At 35.5% G+C, this 16,328-nt stretch overlaps 1 protein-coding gene and 1 long non-coding RNA gene across 3 annotated transcripts in view; one reads left to right on the top strand and one right to left on the bottom strand.

Moving 5' to 3' along the window:
- LOC308633343 overlaps positions 1-15,884 on the bottom strand; it is a 37,857-nt gene extending 21,973 nt beyond the window's left edge. The window contains exon 1 of one of the 2 annotated variants that reach the window (XR_014018761.1): positions 15,789-15,884. This is a non-coding gene — a long non-coding RNA (uncharacterized lncRNA). Of the gene's footprint in view, positions 1-5,528; positions 6,855-15,788 lie in introns of those variants that run through there. The other variant, XR_014018762.1, reaches the window with a different exon arrangement.
- On the top strand, positions 118-5,157 carry LOC308633342 (myelin P2 protein). Its single transcript, XM_081265970.1, has 4 exons — positions 118-510; positions 2,639-2,811; positions 3,009-3,110; positions 4,107-5,157. Exons 1-4 carry the CDS (start codon positions 438-440, stop codon positions 4,155-4,157), a joined length of 399 nt encoding a protein of 132 aa, XP_081122096.1. The 5' UTR covers positions 118-437; the 3' UTR covers positions 4,158-5,157.
- Positions 15,885-16,328: the final 444 nt, after the last annotated feature.

Below are 16,328 nucleotides of genomic sequence, written 5' to 3'. Positions count from 1 at the left end.
GCCTAAACAGCACGCACACACGCATGCGCATGCACACACATACACACACACACACACACACACATTCATTTGCAGTCATAGCCTCTGTGGAGTCCTTTCTGAAGCACTAAAAGACTGTAAAAATGTAAGATGATTTATCAATGTGAGACCAGCCAAAAATTTCTTGAAGGCTCAAATAGAACTCTCATTCATTTTTAGACATTTTTTTTTCTTGGAAACAATAGGAAACATTATGTAGGTTTTGTCTTCCTAGGATGGATGGGCAGCTGGTGATTGAAGAGCCATTCATCAACAGTCCTGACACTGCCTCTCCCCATTGGGTCTCTGTGAGAGTCACATGCTCTGGATATCTTTGAAAAGAATCTTCTGAGGCCTCCGTGTCTCATCTCAGTCTCCTGAATCCTACCAAGTACTGTGTTCAACTCTCAGTCGTCACCATGAGCAACAAATTCTTGGGCACCTGGAAACTTGTCTCCAGTGAGCACTTTGATGATTACATGAAGGCTCTAGGTAAGAAATGCTCCTTGTTCTGGCTGCAGAGATCCTTTTTAGGAAAACTGCCTAATATTTCCTTCTGACTTTGTTTCTAGGAGTCTGGGGACGTTTACACAGGCTGAAGTACAGTCCTGGGATTAATCTTATGTCATTCAGATAATGTACTTGTGTTTTATCCATGCCAGTTGTACTAGAACTGAATTTAAACTACTGAAATGCCTGGAACTCACACTGATCCAAAGGTAGTTTCATACCAATAAGGTTTTCATTGGAAACCTGGAAGAAAGACATTTTAGAAGCTTAGTCAACCTATTCACTGACTTTTATGATAATTTTTTTTTTAAATAGCAACTAAGGTACATGTAAAATAAGGAGTTGAATGATAGAAAACCTCCATTTAAGCTGGGTACATGGCTATAATCCCAGCTACTTGGGAGGCTGAGGCAGGAGGATCACAAATTTGAGGCTAGCCTGGTCAACTCAGAGAGACTCAATCTGAAAAAAAATTTGTAAAGTCCTGGGTATATAGTGGTAGAACAATTATCTACTGTGCACAAGGCTCTGGGTTCAATTCCCAGTATTAAAAACAAAACAGACAAAAATCTCAGTTTAAAATTTTGGTATTGAGGCAAACTAAAAAATTTTTTCTATTTTTGTCCATTATTACAGAATCATGTAGGATGTTCATGGCCTAGTGCAGGTGCTGAGAGGAAAAAGAAACCAGGTTTGTGGTAGTGAATTCAAACTCTGTTACCCAAACATCAGACTTTCCTGATGTTGGAGCAGAAGATGGAAATTAAAAAATCATCCTTGGTTACAACTGTACTTCATACCATTTCTAGAGAATGTTCCAGAAACATAATAGATAAGAAGAATCTTTGGGAATTTCCAGAATTGTGTAAATATAGTAAAGAATGACGGTGATAACATCAGGTTGCCATGTTTGTCAAAGTGCCTGTAGCTTTATTTACCTTTTGGAAGTTCATGTATACACTTCTAATTTTAGATAAATGAACAAAAGCCTGTCATTGTTGCCTAGTAAACTTTGAGAACTTACGGGTATGGGTCCATATTGTGAGACTGGTTAGATTTATGGACTTAACTTCATAGCTGGAGGAAAAATGAAAATTCAAGAAGGTCTCAACAAGGAACTTTCTAATTTCATTGTTTTCAAATTACAGAGTGCACAAGATCCCTTGAGGGGGCTTGGTAAATGTAGACTCACCGGCTCTGAAGATTATAGTTTGAAAAACATGGTTTTCAATCACACAAAATAATGAAAGTTTAATCAGAATTAGAAGAAAGAATACCGTCCATATATATTAGCTACAACTTTTCACTTCTTATTTAGTATAGATAGAGATAAACAAGTTGTTTTCAATGTGGAAAAATAAAGAATTTTGGCTCCCAACTGGAGTCTTAGAAAACTATATTTCTTTTCATTTATTTCTTGTATGACATTTCTTCTTTTCCATGTATTTGATAGCGATGGCAATAAGGCTTGAGCCCAATTTTGTTTAGTTTTTCAAATGTAGAAAAGTTTTGAAAAAATCTTTTCATTCATCTCTGGCTATTTGTAACCATACAGATTTTGAAGGTAGGTGGCTATTTTTTCTGACCAGCTAGACTTAGGAGCCACAAAATTTCAGAAATGAGGATATCAAGGATATCAAGGTAATTCTTCTCTATAGCCATAGTATATTATTAATGGGGAAAATATCACAGAACTGCTGTGTATAGCATAGTCTCATTAAAATTGTACATATACTATTTTTTTGGAGCTACTAAACATCTTCAATGTTTCATACAAATCCCTAATTACTGACTTACAGTGAAGAGTAGGATTAGGGCAAAAGTAGACAACGTGCACTCTTTCCCCTGAACATGTTTACTTTTTTAAATCTACAGGTATTAATTAAACTTACTTTTTAAATATTTATTTGTAATAATAAACCCTAAAATATATGTGTAGCAGACTCTTATTTTTATTGGGTGGGGAAACATGGGAGGAGGCCCTTAGTAGTAAGTGGGCCTACCTGCCTACCTATACATATAACAGACAATGAGCACTGGACAGGTCACCCTAGCCTCCCCAGGTGCGCTCTTTGTCAACACAATGTTATAACACTACCTTGGTTTTCAGGTGTGGGGTTAGCCACCAGGAAACTGGGAAATCTGGCCAAACCCAGTGTGATCATCAGCAAGAAAGGGGACTATATTACTATACGAACTGAAAGTGCTTTTAAAAACACAGAGATCACCTTCAAGCTGGGCCAGGAATTTGAAGAAACCACAGCTGACAATAGGAAAACCAAGGTAATCTTTAACATTTTTCTTTACTGTTGGTTCAAGCAACTGCTTGAGAGAGAGAAGGTTATGCTGCTAGTATTTTAACAGAGTTGAAATGATCATGCTTCTCGAGACATCTGCTATGAAATGGTTCAGGACTGAATGAATGGCTTCTTGGATCAGCTTAAGTCTAGCAAGTCAGTGACATGCAGTTGTGTTTGCAGAGCATTGTAACCCTGGAGAAAGGCTCACTGAATCAAGTACAGAAATGGGACGGCAAAGAGACCACCATAAAGAGAAAAGTGGTGGACGGAAAACTGGTAATGGTAAGAGTATTTCTAATTCTAAATACCAAAGTAATGCTATGTAAATAAGAGGGTTATATTATTTTCAAAATGTTCTTTGTTCTTTGGAATACAAAGGACAAAATGGCAAAGAATAAAGTCAAGATTAATGCTTGACTGATATTTAAATCATAAAAGACTCATCTGCAAAAACTGGATCAAGATTTTAGAAATAACAAAGTTGATTTGTTATTTTTAGAAATAACAATATCTACAAAGTGAGAGTAAAATTCAAGAAAGTATGAATAAATCTCTTACTGGTTTGAACTCTAAAATACATGTCTAAACTTTAATAGCAAAATGCATCCTGAAAGGCTCAATTGTAGAATATTTGTAGACACCTAAGCATTCTGCTTCCACGAATCTATAGTAACATACACCGAACCATGTTATCAGGCAAGCTGAGTTCCAGGGAGACCTCTTCTTAGTAGATGAGATTGATGACAAAGGTTACCTGAGATGACCTCTGATAATTTTTTTAAGGTTAAGGCTCCATGCTTAATAATTAACAAATACATCAAATGTAAACTGATTCCTGTCGTGTTAGGAATGTTACTTTTAAGAGGTACTTAGCCCTTGCTGCACAATAGATTAACATAGGGGTATATTCCAAAATGGGGGCCCAATATGGATCAATTGAATGCAGATCTCCTAGGGTGGGATCAGTATGTTTAAATATTCTCCAGATAGTGTAAATCATTTTGAAAACCACTCTTTTAGAATATTTAAATGCATACAAATAATGCAAAAACCTTGCCACTTTAAAAAATTCCTTTATAGTAAAAGATCAACTTTAAAACTATTTCTCTAGTTTCAGTGGTCATCATCCTAAATTACTGGATATTGGCATACTGGGATATTTTATTTCTTTCTAAATTTCATCTTATATGTTTATTTTTAATTTCTACTTTTATCATAAATTTGTTGTTCTCTGTCTTGAGTTTTAGATAATTAATCTTTTTTTTTTCTTTTCTTAAGGAATGTATGATGAAGGGCGTGGTGTGCACCAGAATTTACGAGAAGGTCTGAGAAAAACATTTACCCACTGAGTGGTATTTAGTCATTAATATTGGAAATAAATTGCTTCCATTGGCAAGACCCAACTATTCTCCAGTTTGCTTTTTGGTTTGAATTTTTTTGTTTTTGTTTTTGTTTTGTTTGGGTTTTTGTCTTCACATGCCAGATTGACAAAGCCCTTAACTGAGTCTTAATCTAAAAACCACTGCTATTTAAATATTTTCAATCTGTGTACATGTCCTTATTATATTAACTCATCTATGTTTAGCCATACTTAAATAATTGCTAATGTCGTTAATTTCTAAGAAATTATAATCTATGGTATTCTGATTATTTAAAATAATGATTAAAAAGAAGTAATGGGATAGTAAAAGGATGTAAACGTTTACTTATGGGGGTAGCAAACTCAAACGCCTTCTGGGACCAGAGAGTTATAAGCCCATAAGGAAGCCACAAAGAAGCAATTCAGAAAGAGCAGTTTTAAATGAAGGAGTTCTAGTTTCAACTAAAAGGAGCAGCCTTAACTCAACTTCAACCAGTTTTTTTTTAAAAAATTAAGGGCTAGTTTATAGGCAGTGAAAGGCACAGATACTGAGGACAGAGTTGAATGCACTGTGACAGATGCAAGCACTCATATAACTCTCATCTAAACCAAGATACAAAACATTTCCTTAATCTCAGAAAGTTTTCTCAATCCCCTTCCCAGGCAATGCCCTGCCCTGAACCATCCCTACCGAAAGCAAATACAGTAGTGATTTGGTTCTATCACCATAAGTTAGTTTTGTGTGTTCCTATATATGGAACCATAGTGTTTTCTGTTTGCCCATTTAAACTTAGTATTCTTTAAAATTCATCCTTATTGTTGCATGTAATAGTGGTTTGATCCTTTTGTTCCAAATACTATTCCATTGTATGATTATGTCGTTTTATCTGTTTATCCTTCAGTTAATACAATTGGGCTGTTACCAATTTTTGGTTACTGTGAATAAAGCTGCTACATTCTTGTACAAGACTTTTTGTGGACATATGTGTTCCGTCCTTTGGATAAATAAATATTCATAGAGTTATTGAGTCTGGTAATTTTTGAAAGGCAAGAATGGGGACCACTGTGCCCAAGTATGAATGAAACTGTATTATATGACTGAGTAAATGAGAAAATGCATCGATGTTGGTAAGAAACAGGATGTTCATTGAGGAAGAAGGCACATATAAATATGTAATGAGGGAAGAAAAGAAGGAACCATGTAGGAATATAATGGATCTATGTAAACTCATGGTTTCTAAACCCATGAATATGTTATATGGTGTTAGTTAGCTTTTCATTGCTATGATAAAATACCTGAGAAAAACAAATTAAAGAAGGAAATGTTTATTTTAACTCACAGTTTCAGAAGTTTCAGTTCAAGTCTGACTATTGTTTCTGGATCTGTGGTGAGACAGAAAATCAGTGAAAGGGGATGGCAGAGAAAATTTCTCACCTCATGGCAGGTAGGAAGTAGAAAGAAAGCAAGAAAGGGACCAGGGACAAGATATACTGTTCCAGGGCATATTCCCAGTGATCCATTTCCTCCAACTAGCCCCCCCCCACACACACTCCTAAGGTTTCTACCATCTCTCAATAATGCCATCAAATTATGAATCCATCAATGGATTAATCCACTCATGAGAGCGGAGTCCATGATCCAATCACTTTCAAAAGGCCCACCTCTAAACATTGCTGCATTGGAGACAAAGCCTTCAACATATGAGCCTTTGAGGGATATTCCAGATCCAAACTATAACAATGGGTATAAATAGAAATAATTCCATATACATATCTGCATGCATATGTGTGTGCAATGTACATATCTATTTATGTGTATACACATACATATACACATGCAGTTTTATCTGCCAAAAGAAGTTAGTAAAACCTCAGTAGGAATGAGCATGCTTAGGACTCAGATTTTGATGTCTGATATCATTCACAACTAAAGGAATCAATGTTCCTTGGAGAAATGGTTGATTCCAAAGCAAAGGCAGGGTAGGTACAAGATGAGCCTAAAATGTCTTTTTGCACTAGAAAAATTTTTAAATGCTCAGAGAAATAATAGAGGTATTATAACCAAATATGAAGGAACTCGAGTTGGCCAAATTTAGGACAATTTGAATGCAAAAATATAAGAAATCATAAATTGTAAACCATTAAGAAAAAAGTAGAACTTGTACATCCATAATGATAATACAAGAGAGAGAGAGAAATGAAAAGATAGAACTCATATATCCATAATGATAATGAGAGAGAGAGAGAGAGAGAGAGAGAGAGAGAGAGAGAGAGAGAGAGAGAGAGAAATGAAAAGGAGGTATTTTCTTTACAGTAAAATGGCATGTGCTTCCTGGTAAATGTGGAAGAAGTTCTGGAACCAGAGAACCATCATTTTCCAAGCATCACAAAATATATTGACTCAGGCAAGAATTATCATGGATGCTAAAGCTAGGGTGAAATTCTGATGAGGAGCAGAGTATTAGCTTGGCCTTACAACATCTCCTTGCAAACTGCGGATTTCTGGAGGGAAGGGGAAGGGGGATAGTAGAGGATAGGAAAGGTATCAGAATACAACAGTTACTAAAAGGGCATTATGTAAAATTGTGGATGCGTAACCGATGTGATTCTGCAATCTGCATTTGGGGTAAAAATTGGGAGTTCATAACCCACTTGAATCTAATGTATGAAATATGATATGTCAAGAGCTTTGTAATGTTGTGAACAACCATTAAAAAAATTTTTTTAAAAACCTGCGGATTTCTTTCTTTCAAGGGGGAAAAAAATAATAGTTCTAAGCAGTGAAAACACGGAACCCCTTGACTGGGTTACCAAAACTAACTTCGACAATAAAGGGCAGATGAACAAGATGTACCTTCAAATATGATGTGTAGAGAAGGAGATAAGGTCATTTTTGTAGTGTTTTGGCCTGGAATCCATACCTGAATCTGAATATGAGGAAATATCAGACAAATTCCAAAAGAGGAATGTTCTATCAAAAAAAGGGGGAGGGGTGCATGCAGGAGGGAGTTGACGGAATTCTTTTAAAAAAAAATGCTTGGACAAAGAAAGGATGTGGAAATATTCCAGATTAAATTATACTAAAAACATGTGACAACTATAACAAAAAAAAAAATCTTAAAATGTATCTTGTGCTAAAGGTAAAATAAATGCTCCAAAGGATAATATTAGATCTATTAGACGGTAGATGGGAGATTGGAATAAAAGTACATTGGCATGTAAAAGGGTACCTTCTTGAGAAACACATACTGATATAGTTTGGGGTCATGGGCCATGTGCATGCAGTTTACTCTCAAAAACTTCAAAAAAAAAAACTTCAAAAAAAATCTATGTGTGTATGTTTGTGTGTGTGTGTACATGTACATATACATATACATAGAAAAAAATTGATAAAGCAAATAGGTAAAATTGAAGAGCTGAGGAATTTTCTTTGAATTAATATGATTCTTGCCACTTTTCTGTATATTTGAAAGTTGTTCCCTTTAAGGTTCCTAAAAGTTGGGGATGTAGTTCATCCTTGCATAGCGTGTGTGATGCCCTGGGTTTGATCCCGCAGCATGGCAGTTGGCAAGCATTTCCCTTCCTCTCAGTTTTCTGTTGACTAGTGTCTGGATGTTATTTTTTGATTTCTGATTTGTTTTACAAAAATCACGAGTACTTTTTTACTTTCATAATAGGAAAAGTGAAGCACTGATAATGAGGAAAATAAAATAATCATTTAAGCAGGTAGTCCAAGTTGCTAGATTTGAAAAGGACTTTTAAACAACCAGAAAAGAAACTGGGGGAACCTTAGGTCTTAGTCCATTTCTGCTGCTATAACAAAACACTATAACCTGGATGACTTATGCACAACAGAAATTTATTTTTCACAGTTCTGGCAACTGGGAAGTCCAAGATCAAGAAACTGGCAGATTTGCTGTCTGATAAGTGTCTTCCTCATTCATAGATGATGTCTTCTGTCTCAAAATACTACAATGTTTAGGGTCTTGCTAAGTTGCTGAGGCTGGCCTTGAACTTGTGATCCCCTACCTCAGCTGAGTCACTGACATTACAAGCATATGCCCTCACACCCAGCTGGGGGAAATGCTTATGAGGATATTTAGAAGAGCTAAAGGAGGAAACTACTTGATTGGTTGAAGTGGGAAGTCCCTAAGTGGAGGTTAGTTGATATTTTCTGACTGGTTACATTTAGGTTTTATTTTATTTTCCACTGAGTTGTGTTTTACTTTATTTAGGTAGGAATCCAGAACTCTGGAGCTATCTCAGCCTAATTACAATTACATTTTAAGTTATATTTAAAACAGGTGTATTATAGCTATACATAAGAGTGAAATTCACTGAGATATTCATACATGAACATGACATAGTTTGGATAATTTCATTCTTCTGTTCCTCCCCTTTCCCATTCCTTCTCCTCCCCCTCATTATCTTTCCTTTACTTCACTGTTCTTCATTCTATTTTTATGAAATTTCTCCTTTTGATTTCTTATTTCTCTCTAGCTTCTCTATATAAGAGATAATATTTGACCCTTGACTTTCTGCATCTGAGTTATTTCACTCAGCATGATGTTCTCCAGTTTCATCCATTTACTAGCAAATGACCTAATTTCAGTCTTCTCTATGGCTGAGTAAAATTTCATTGTGTATATATACTGCATTTTCTTCATCCAGTTGTCTGTTGAGAGATTCCATAATTTGATTATTGTAAATTGTGCTGCTACAAACAGCATGCATCACTCTAGTATGCTGATTTTAATTCTTTTGGATAAATACCCAGGAGTGGGAGAGCTAGATAATATGGTAGTTCCATTCCTAGTCTTCTGAGAAATCTCCATACTGTTTTCCATAGTGGTTGTATTAATTTTCCAACCCCAAAATAATGTGTGAGTGTACCTTTTTCACCACATCTCACCAGAATTTTTTTTTATTACTTTTAATTTTGATTATTACCATCCTAACTAGAGTAATATGAAATTTCAACATAGCTTTGATTTTCATTCCCCTGAATGTTAATAATGAATTTTCTGAGAAAGACATCAGGAAAACGCCAGGCATAGTGTGCATTCCTGTAATACTAGCAGCTTGGGAGGCTGAGGCAGGAGGATTGCAAGGCCAAAGCCAGCCTCAGCAAAAGCAAGATGCTAAGCAACTCAGTGATACCCTGCCTATAAATAAAATACAAAATAGGGATGGGGATGTGGCTCAGTGGTCTAGTGCCCCCGAATTCAATCCCCAGTATCCCCACCCCCTGCAAAATAAATTAGGAAAACAATTCCATTCATAATATCCTCAAAAAAATAAATACATAAAATACTTAGGAATAAATCTAACCAAGGAGGTAAAAGAACTGTACAGTGAAATTATAGAAAAAAAATGAAGAAATAATTTGAAAAAGACCTTTATAAGATGGAAGATCTACCATGCTCTTGAATAGGCAGAATTAATATAGTCAATATGACCACAAAAAAGCAATATACAGATTCAATGTAATCCCCACCAAAATACTAATGACATCCTTCATGGAACTAGAAAAAAATCATAAAATTCATAAGGAAGGATAAAAGACCAAGAATAGCCAAAGCAACCATGAGCAATAAGAATGATGCTGAAGGCATCACAATATCTGATCTCAAACTATAGCACAGAGCTATAGCAACAAAAGCAGCATGGTATTGGCATAAAAACAGACACGAAGACCAATGGAATCGAAGACCAGAGTCAAATACATACAGATATCATCAGATCATTGATAAAGATGCCAAAAACATACATTGGAGAAAAGATAACATTTTTAACAAAAATGGGAAAACTGGATACATATGTAAAAAAAGTGAAACTATGTCCCTATTTCTCATCACACACAAAAATAAACTCAAAGTGGATCAAAGACCTACGAATAAGACCAGATGCATTGCAATTGCTAGAAGAAAACATAGGATCAACACTCCAACATATTGGCACGGGCACCAACTACCTTAATAAGACTCCCTAAATTCAAGAAATAAAACCAAGAATTAATTAGTTGGGTGACTTCAAATTAAAAAGCTTCTGCATAGCAAAGGAAACAAGAGTGCAAAGAGGCAGCTACTTTTCTGACAGAAGATTAATAACCAGAATATATATAGAATTCAAAAAAAACCAATAACCCAATCAAAATAAACGAGCAAATAAACTAAACAGACATTTCTCAAAATAAAAAATGCAAAGTACCAACAATTATATGGAAAAAAAATTCAGTGTTCTTAGCAATCAGGCAAATGAAAATCAAAACCAATTACTTTTCAACACTTTTTTTTTTTTTAACTCTCCAGGTGATTCCAATGTGTGGCCAGTTTGAGATCCACTGTACCAGTCTTCCAACTTTAAAAATTAAGAACATGGTAGGCTGCTATTATGTTGCTACGAATTGAAATAAAGTGAAAGGTGATCAAAATCAAGAGTACCAAGAGTTCTCAATGTGAAATCATGTAACAGTGGTAATAAAATTACAATCTTAAAAACAATTCAGATGTAATCAAGTCCTTTGTTAGGGAAGCAACTATTTACCTCTTATCTTTGTTATTTCCACAGGAGGCAACACAATTATTATTACTCATGATAATGCCCGTGGAAAAGTGAAGGTTTAAAAATAGCAAAACGTGGATCCAGGGAGAAAACAAAGCTATAAAGTAAACTTCGCAAAATATAAATGATTTTTCAGTAGAATTTAGAAAGATCAAGTTACTCAAAAAAAATGTAGTATAGAACTAATTTTTGAAATATTTTCCACATTTTGCTATTAAAAAATTTAGTAATGGAATGCCAAGCTTTCAGGTCCCAGTTATCTATCTGGCTGTGAATTTTGGCAGTATCTATTGAAATATAAAATCCTCCCCTTAACCAAATGTTGTGCAATCATTTTAATGGGCTTGGTGGTACAGAGTGACTATTCCAGTTGCATCAAAGACTTGATGTTTTTCCAGTGGAAAGAAGATCCATATGTTCTGGCTATCCAAGAAGATAGGGATAGTTTCTAACTTTCTATGAGAGTTGAAGATTTTGACCTGAAGTCCTATATAGCTATATAGTTGAGCTATTGGTTGGCCTAGATGTAACCAAACCAAGTAGGTAATTTGAGCAAAGATATTTGCTAATCACCAAGATTCCATAGACCTCCCTTATATTTCTAAGTTTCTCAGAGTTAGGTGGGGCCATTGATAAGTTCCAATGAGTGAAAAGGAAGCTCCTTTTCAGAGGATGAAACTATACATTGTCCAATGTACCCAATAGCATGGATTTTAGCAGCCATGTGTGCCGCAGTCCGGCTGCAGCAAAATAACCGGGGGGATGACGAAGAACTTGTGTAGATTGATACAGCAGGAGTGGGAGCCGTTTATTATAGAACAGGAGAGATATTTATACATTCCACACAGCTTATCTTAATTAACATAAACTAGATACAGCAGTCAACCAATAAGAAATCTCCACACCTAATGGCTCGCTGGCGTCACTTCTCAAACCACTCCCTCTGACATTTTGCCAGGCGCCATCCAGACTTGTTTACAAACCCTAACACATGTGGAGTGAAGTTCCTTACCAACTGGGTATAATCAAACAGAAATTTATCCTTGTTCTTACTGGTATTGTTAGGTTGCTGATACTTCTAGGTTCATTTTTTTTTTTTTTTTTTTGCAACAACCCTGTTCTACCCTAATACAGTGCTTCAAATCTCCACAGGGAGGGACTATATATAAAAGGCCTAAATTATCCTGATATTTCCTAGAAATATCTATTTTAAATTATTTTTTTTTTGCAAAGAGATATTTAACTTTCTATCCGTCTTACCTCATTTCTACGTGTGATATCACATTTCTAAAAGATAACATTGTTTTCAAAACAAATGGATGTATCAAGTTTTTCAAAATTCTGACCTTTTTGTCTTTCAATAAAATTTTATTCTGTCTGTATCTAGAATAAAATTTTCTCTAAAATATATATATTTAAAAAATTGATGCTTTTGCAGTGGGGGGTTTTGGAAACTAGATGTGTGACAGGGCTGTTTCACAGACAATAAAAAGACCAAGGAATATCAAATAATATGATTTTTTTATTATTGAAATTTAAAACAGACATGAATTTTTTACAACCTGTCATTTGACATTATAGTACTATTATTCTTGATCTCCTATAATTAATCTTTTTCAAATTATTAATGCACGATCAATGTATGTAAATTTCGTTAAGTAAATTGAATAATGCACTATAAATAAATGATAGAGTTTAGTTTTAGTATTTCCAAAATAAATCATTGGTAGACTTTTATTTCCTAATATAATTTAATATCTGAAAATTATTTACTGCCCAAATTTGGATTTTTATTAAATTAAATTTAGACTTTTATTAAAATTAAATTAGACTTTTATGAAGACCTATCTCATGAATGTACCATTTTTTTAATTTCAAGTCCATCTCCCTTGGCAATATTGCACCCTGTTGAGGGTAGGACCATAATGCCTAAACTGCTTTGTGTCCTAAACTTCTTTGTGTCCATGAAGGCTTTCAGGAGAGTGTAAATCTCTCATAGCCAGTATGAATCAACTATCTGAATGACATCAGGGCATCTATCACATATTCCATGCATTAAAGAGGTGATGGAACTAGCCAGAATACCACACAGGTAGTAGAAATGTAGATTACAGACCTGTTTTACCACTTTTTACCTGTGTGGCATGAAGTCATAAACTTTAGCTTGCAATTTCCTAATTCGTCCAACAGGACTCTATAGTTACCTCCACATAGTTAGGACATGTAGGGAGGGGTGGATGTGTACATATGAAAGTACTTCATGAAGTAGAAAGCATTTTTCATACATAAAATATCATAATTGTGTCTATATTTCTTAGTACTTATAAATATGATCCTTGTATTCAGGATACAGGAGATTTTTGTTTGTTTTGGAGGATTTTTTTGTATATGAGCTCTCCAAATAATGAGTGTATAGAGAGATGTTTTTATTTATCAGGGTCCTGAATGATTAGTTGTAAAAATATAGATTGAATGAATTCAATTATATTAGACAGTCTGATTCATTCCACTAGTAAAGCAAAACTAAGAAAAAGATGCTGTTAAATAGGATATTGCTCAGTTTCTGAAGTGACAGCCTTAGCTCTTGCTGCATTTCCTGCTAGCTCATTCTTCACTGCAATCTCCATTTTTTAAAAGGAGAAGCTAGGGGCTAGGGTTGTGGCTCAGTGGTAGAGTGCTTGCCTAGCACTTGTGAGGCCCTGGGTTTGATCCTCAGCACCACATTAAAAAAAATAAATAAATAAACAAATAAAATAAAAATATTTTTAAGAAAAAGGAGGGGCTGATCTGGATGGTCTCTAAGACCTTAGTTAGTTCTAAATTTTATATTGTCTATTTAATATTGAAATAATCTTATATGTTTGTGAATTTTCTATTTAATAGCTGCCTGTTTTCTTCCAGAAGTTCCATGTGGAGAGCGATATATATTTTATGGTTTTTTTTTTTTTCCCCATCCACACCCGACCCAGTTTCCCACCAAAAGATCCCCTACCATCCTTTAAGAGGTAAAAATTCAATGCGGAGTTACCTGACTTGCCTCAAAGGAGGTGTGTTTAATAACTTCAATGTGCCACCATCACTGTGTAGCAATTTATTTAAATCTCTAATTCTTGATCAAGAGTCCAATTGAAATTTTTATTCATGTGTTGTTGGTTTTTTTATTTCATGAATGGAGATTGAACCCAGGGGTGCTTTACCTCTGAGTTACATGCCCGATCCTCTTTTTTTATTTTTATTTTTTAATTTTAAGACAAGGTCTAAGTCACTAAGGGCGTTGCTGAGTCTGGCCTTGAACTTTCAACCCTCCTCCCAAGTTGCTGAGAGTACATACAGGTGGATGCCACCATGTCAGGCCTTAATTTTTTAAATTTTAAAAATTTTCAGTCCAGTGTTTGATTTATAGACAAGGCTATGTAAATGTTTGCTGGGTAAATGATGCAGAAATGAGTACCGCTTCACCCATTCTGACCACAGTATCCTGCACACAGAGTCCTCAATCCACACCAAATTAGCAGACAGATGAGTTTTCCAGAAGTTAGTCAAGGTAAATTCTTCTCCTTGGAATTTCACCAACAGTGGAGAACAACAAAATACTGTTTTAATAGACAATCACATCTAATGTTCCTTTCTTCCCTTTTGAAATGGTTAGGTCTGGAGTGTTAACTATAAACAGGAAACCTGTGTCCTTCTCCGTTTCTCTGGAAAATTACATACAGAATCCAGAGATTCTACCGGAAATGATTCCACAGGAAATCAGAGGAATTCTCCTATTTAAAAATCATGAAAGACAAGTGAGGGAGTCTGTGAATGAGTAATATGATTAAAACTTATTTCTGCTTGAACAAGGAGGACAAACTAGATCAGTTTGTTTCCAGTGGCCCACTATGTGTATCACGCACTGGCCACATCTTGGCTTTAACTTTTTGAAATGTTGGTACGAGTGCTAAACATTGGAGTGGGGTAAATGCAAGGAATAGTCAGAAAAGTACAGAAGGAAGCCCTTTCAGTTCTCCTGTGATTTTTATGAACTGTCTTTATAGCTCATTGAGTCCAGAATTCCCATGAGATCCATCAGGCTTCCTGCTGATTTACAGCCATTTTGCTGATTCAGCAGGTAGACAGGTGAGGTCACTTTTAGTCAGACCTTCCACAGTCAGCAAAGGTCTACATTTAAGCCTATTTGTCTACTTTCAGTCCAAACTGTCTGGTCATCCTGGGTGAAAATGGAGGGAAGGTACTTGAAATAACTCCCAGGTGACATAAACGAACATAAATCTCTCCTAATGAGATGTTCTCACTGGAGAAAGTAGAAGGCAATGTCATCACGCCATAAATAAGAGCTCTCACGGTTGGCAGCATTTACTCCAGAAAGCAAAAGCATGATTCAAAGCTGCCAGGACAGAAAATAACACTCCCCGCCATTCTACTTTCTTAATCTCAGAGAATACAGAAAAAAACAAAAAAACAAAACAAAAAAAAAAAACACCATGCAATTTCTACAGTGATTGTTCTCAAGATTCTTCACAACAACTCCTTAAACAAGTACCCTGCTTGGCAAATCACAACCTAGCTTCCATGGGCAGAGACAGATTGAACAAATAGTAGAGAAAGAAAGATGAATGGGGACAAGCCCTGCCTTCAAGGTAGGCTTGTCCTACCTTGAAGAAGGGTGGAGAACAGAAACCTGTTGAGGGAGGTTGGATGAGAAAAAAAAATCTCATGCATCCATGTTTTTTTGAGGCTGGGTTTAAGGAGAATAAGTGATATGTAACACAGATGTGGAATAGTCCTTTGCAATATCATCCATTGCCCTTTATTAAGAATCTTACCTGGATGGCACAGCAAGACTCCTTAGAGGTTCTCTTAGTGACATTCCTACAACCTCAGCATCCATAGCACCACTTAAATAAAATATTTATCTTAAGGCTGCTGCAATGGCTTAGCCATGCCTGACATGAAGTGCACATTCCCTGCCCTGCCTACCCGTTTGTCTCAGAGGATGCCCCAGGGACATACTGCTCACCATGGTCTCTTACCTGCTATACTGGCAGTCTCTGCAGTCTCATGGCCAAAGAGATGCAGCAAGGCCAGGCCTATGTGAGCCTATGGGAAAATCTTCCTGTGTTCAAAGGAGCCATCTGGCAATTTTACTTTTTTGATGAAGTGGAAATTCTTATGACACTCAGTACTGATCTTAGATATTTTTACAAACTTTTGTTGGTCTGGGAAACTACTTAAGTACAAAGGTCAAATTCTACTTTTGTCTCTTTTAAATAGTCTGCATGACTGATGAATGACATTAACTGAGAGAGTCTAAAGAAGAAACTCAAAACAAATGTCAAGACATATTCTAAAATTTTTTAAAGAATTCAATTAAGACCTACCCCTGCATCTTACCTTAAATTTACTCCTTTGGTAATAACACACTACCTTGAGAGGGTCAGTTGGGGAAACAAGATAAATTCATTTTGCAGAACAAAATAGAATAGCTGTTACTTTTCAGCCTTTTAAAAATTGTTTTCTTTTCTATCTTATTGCTAAGCATCCAACAGAGCCAAGGAAAGCTTTCGTTCTGT

Source organism: Spermophilus citellus, assembly GCF_964194105.1.
Source record: "Spermophilus citellus genome assembly, chromosome: 14".
In the NCBI taxonomy this organism is placed as follows: domain Eukaryota; kingdom Metazoa; phylum Chordata; class Mammalia; order Rodentia; family Sciuridae; genus Spermophilus; species Spermophilus citellus.
This window is presented reverse-complemented; position numbering and strand designations above follow the sequence as displayed.

Coding starts and splice junctions, on each gene's coding strand:
- LOC308633342 (XM_081265970.1), top strand. CDS start 438: ATGAGCAACAAATTCTTGGGCACCTGGAAACTTGTCTCCAGTGAGCAC. Junction 511..2,638: donor TGATTACATGAAGGCTCTAG/GTAAGAAATGCT, acceptor CTTGGTTTTCAG/GTGTGGGGTTAGCCACCAGG. Junction 3,111..4,106: donor TGGACGGAAAACTGGTAATG/GTAAGAGTATTT, acceptor TCTTTTCTTAAG/GAATGTATGATGAAGGGCGT.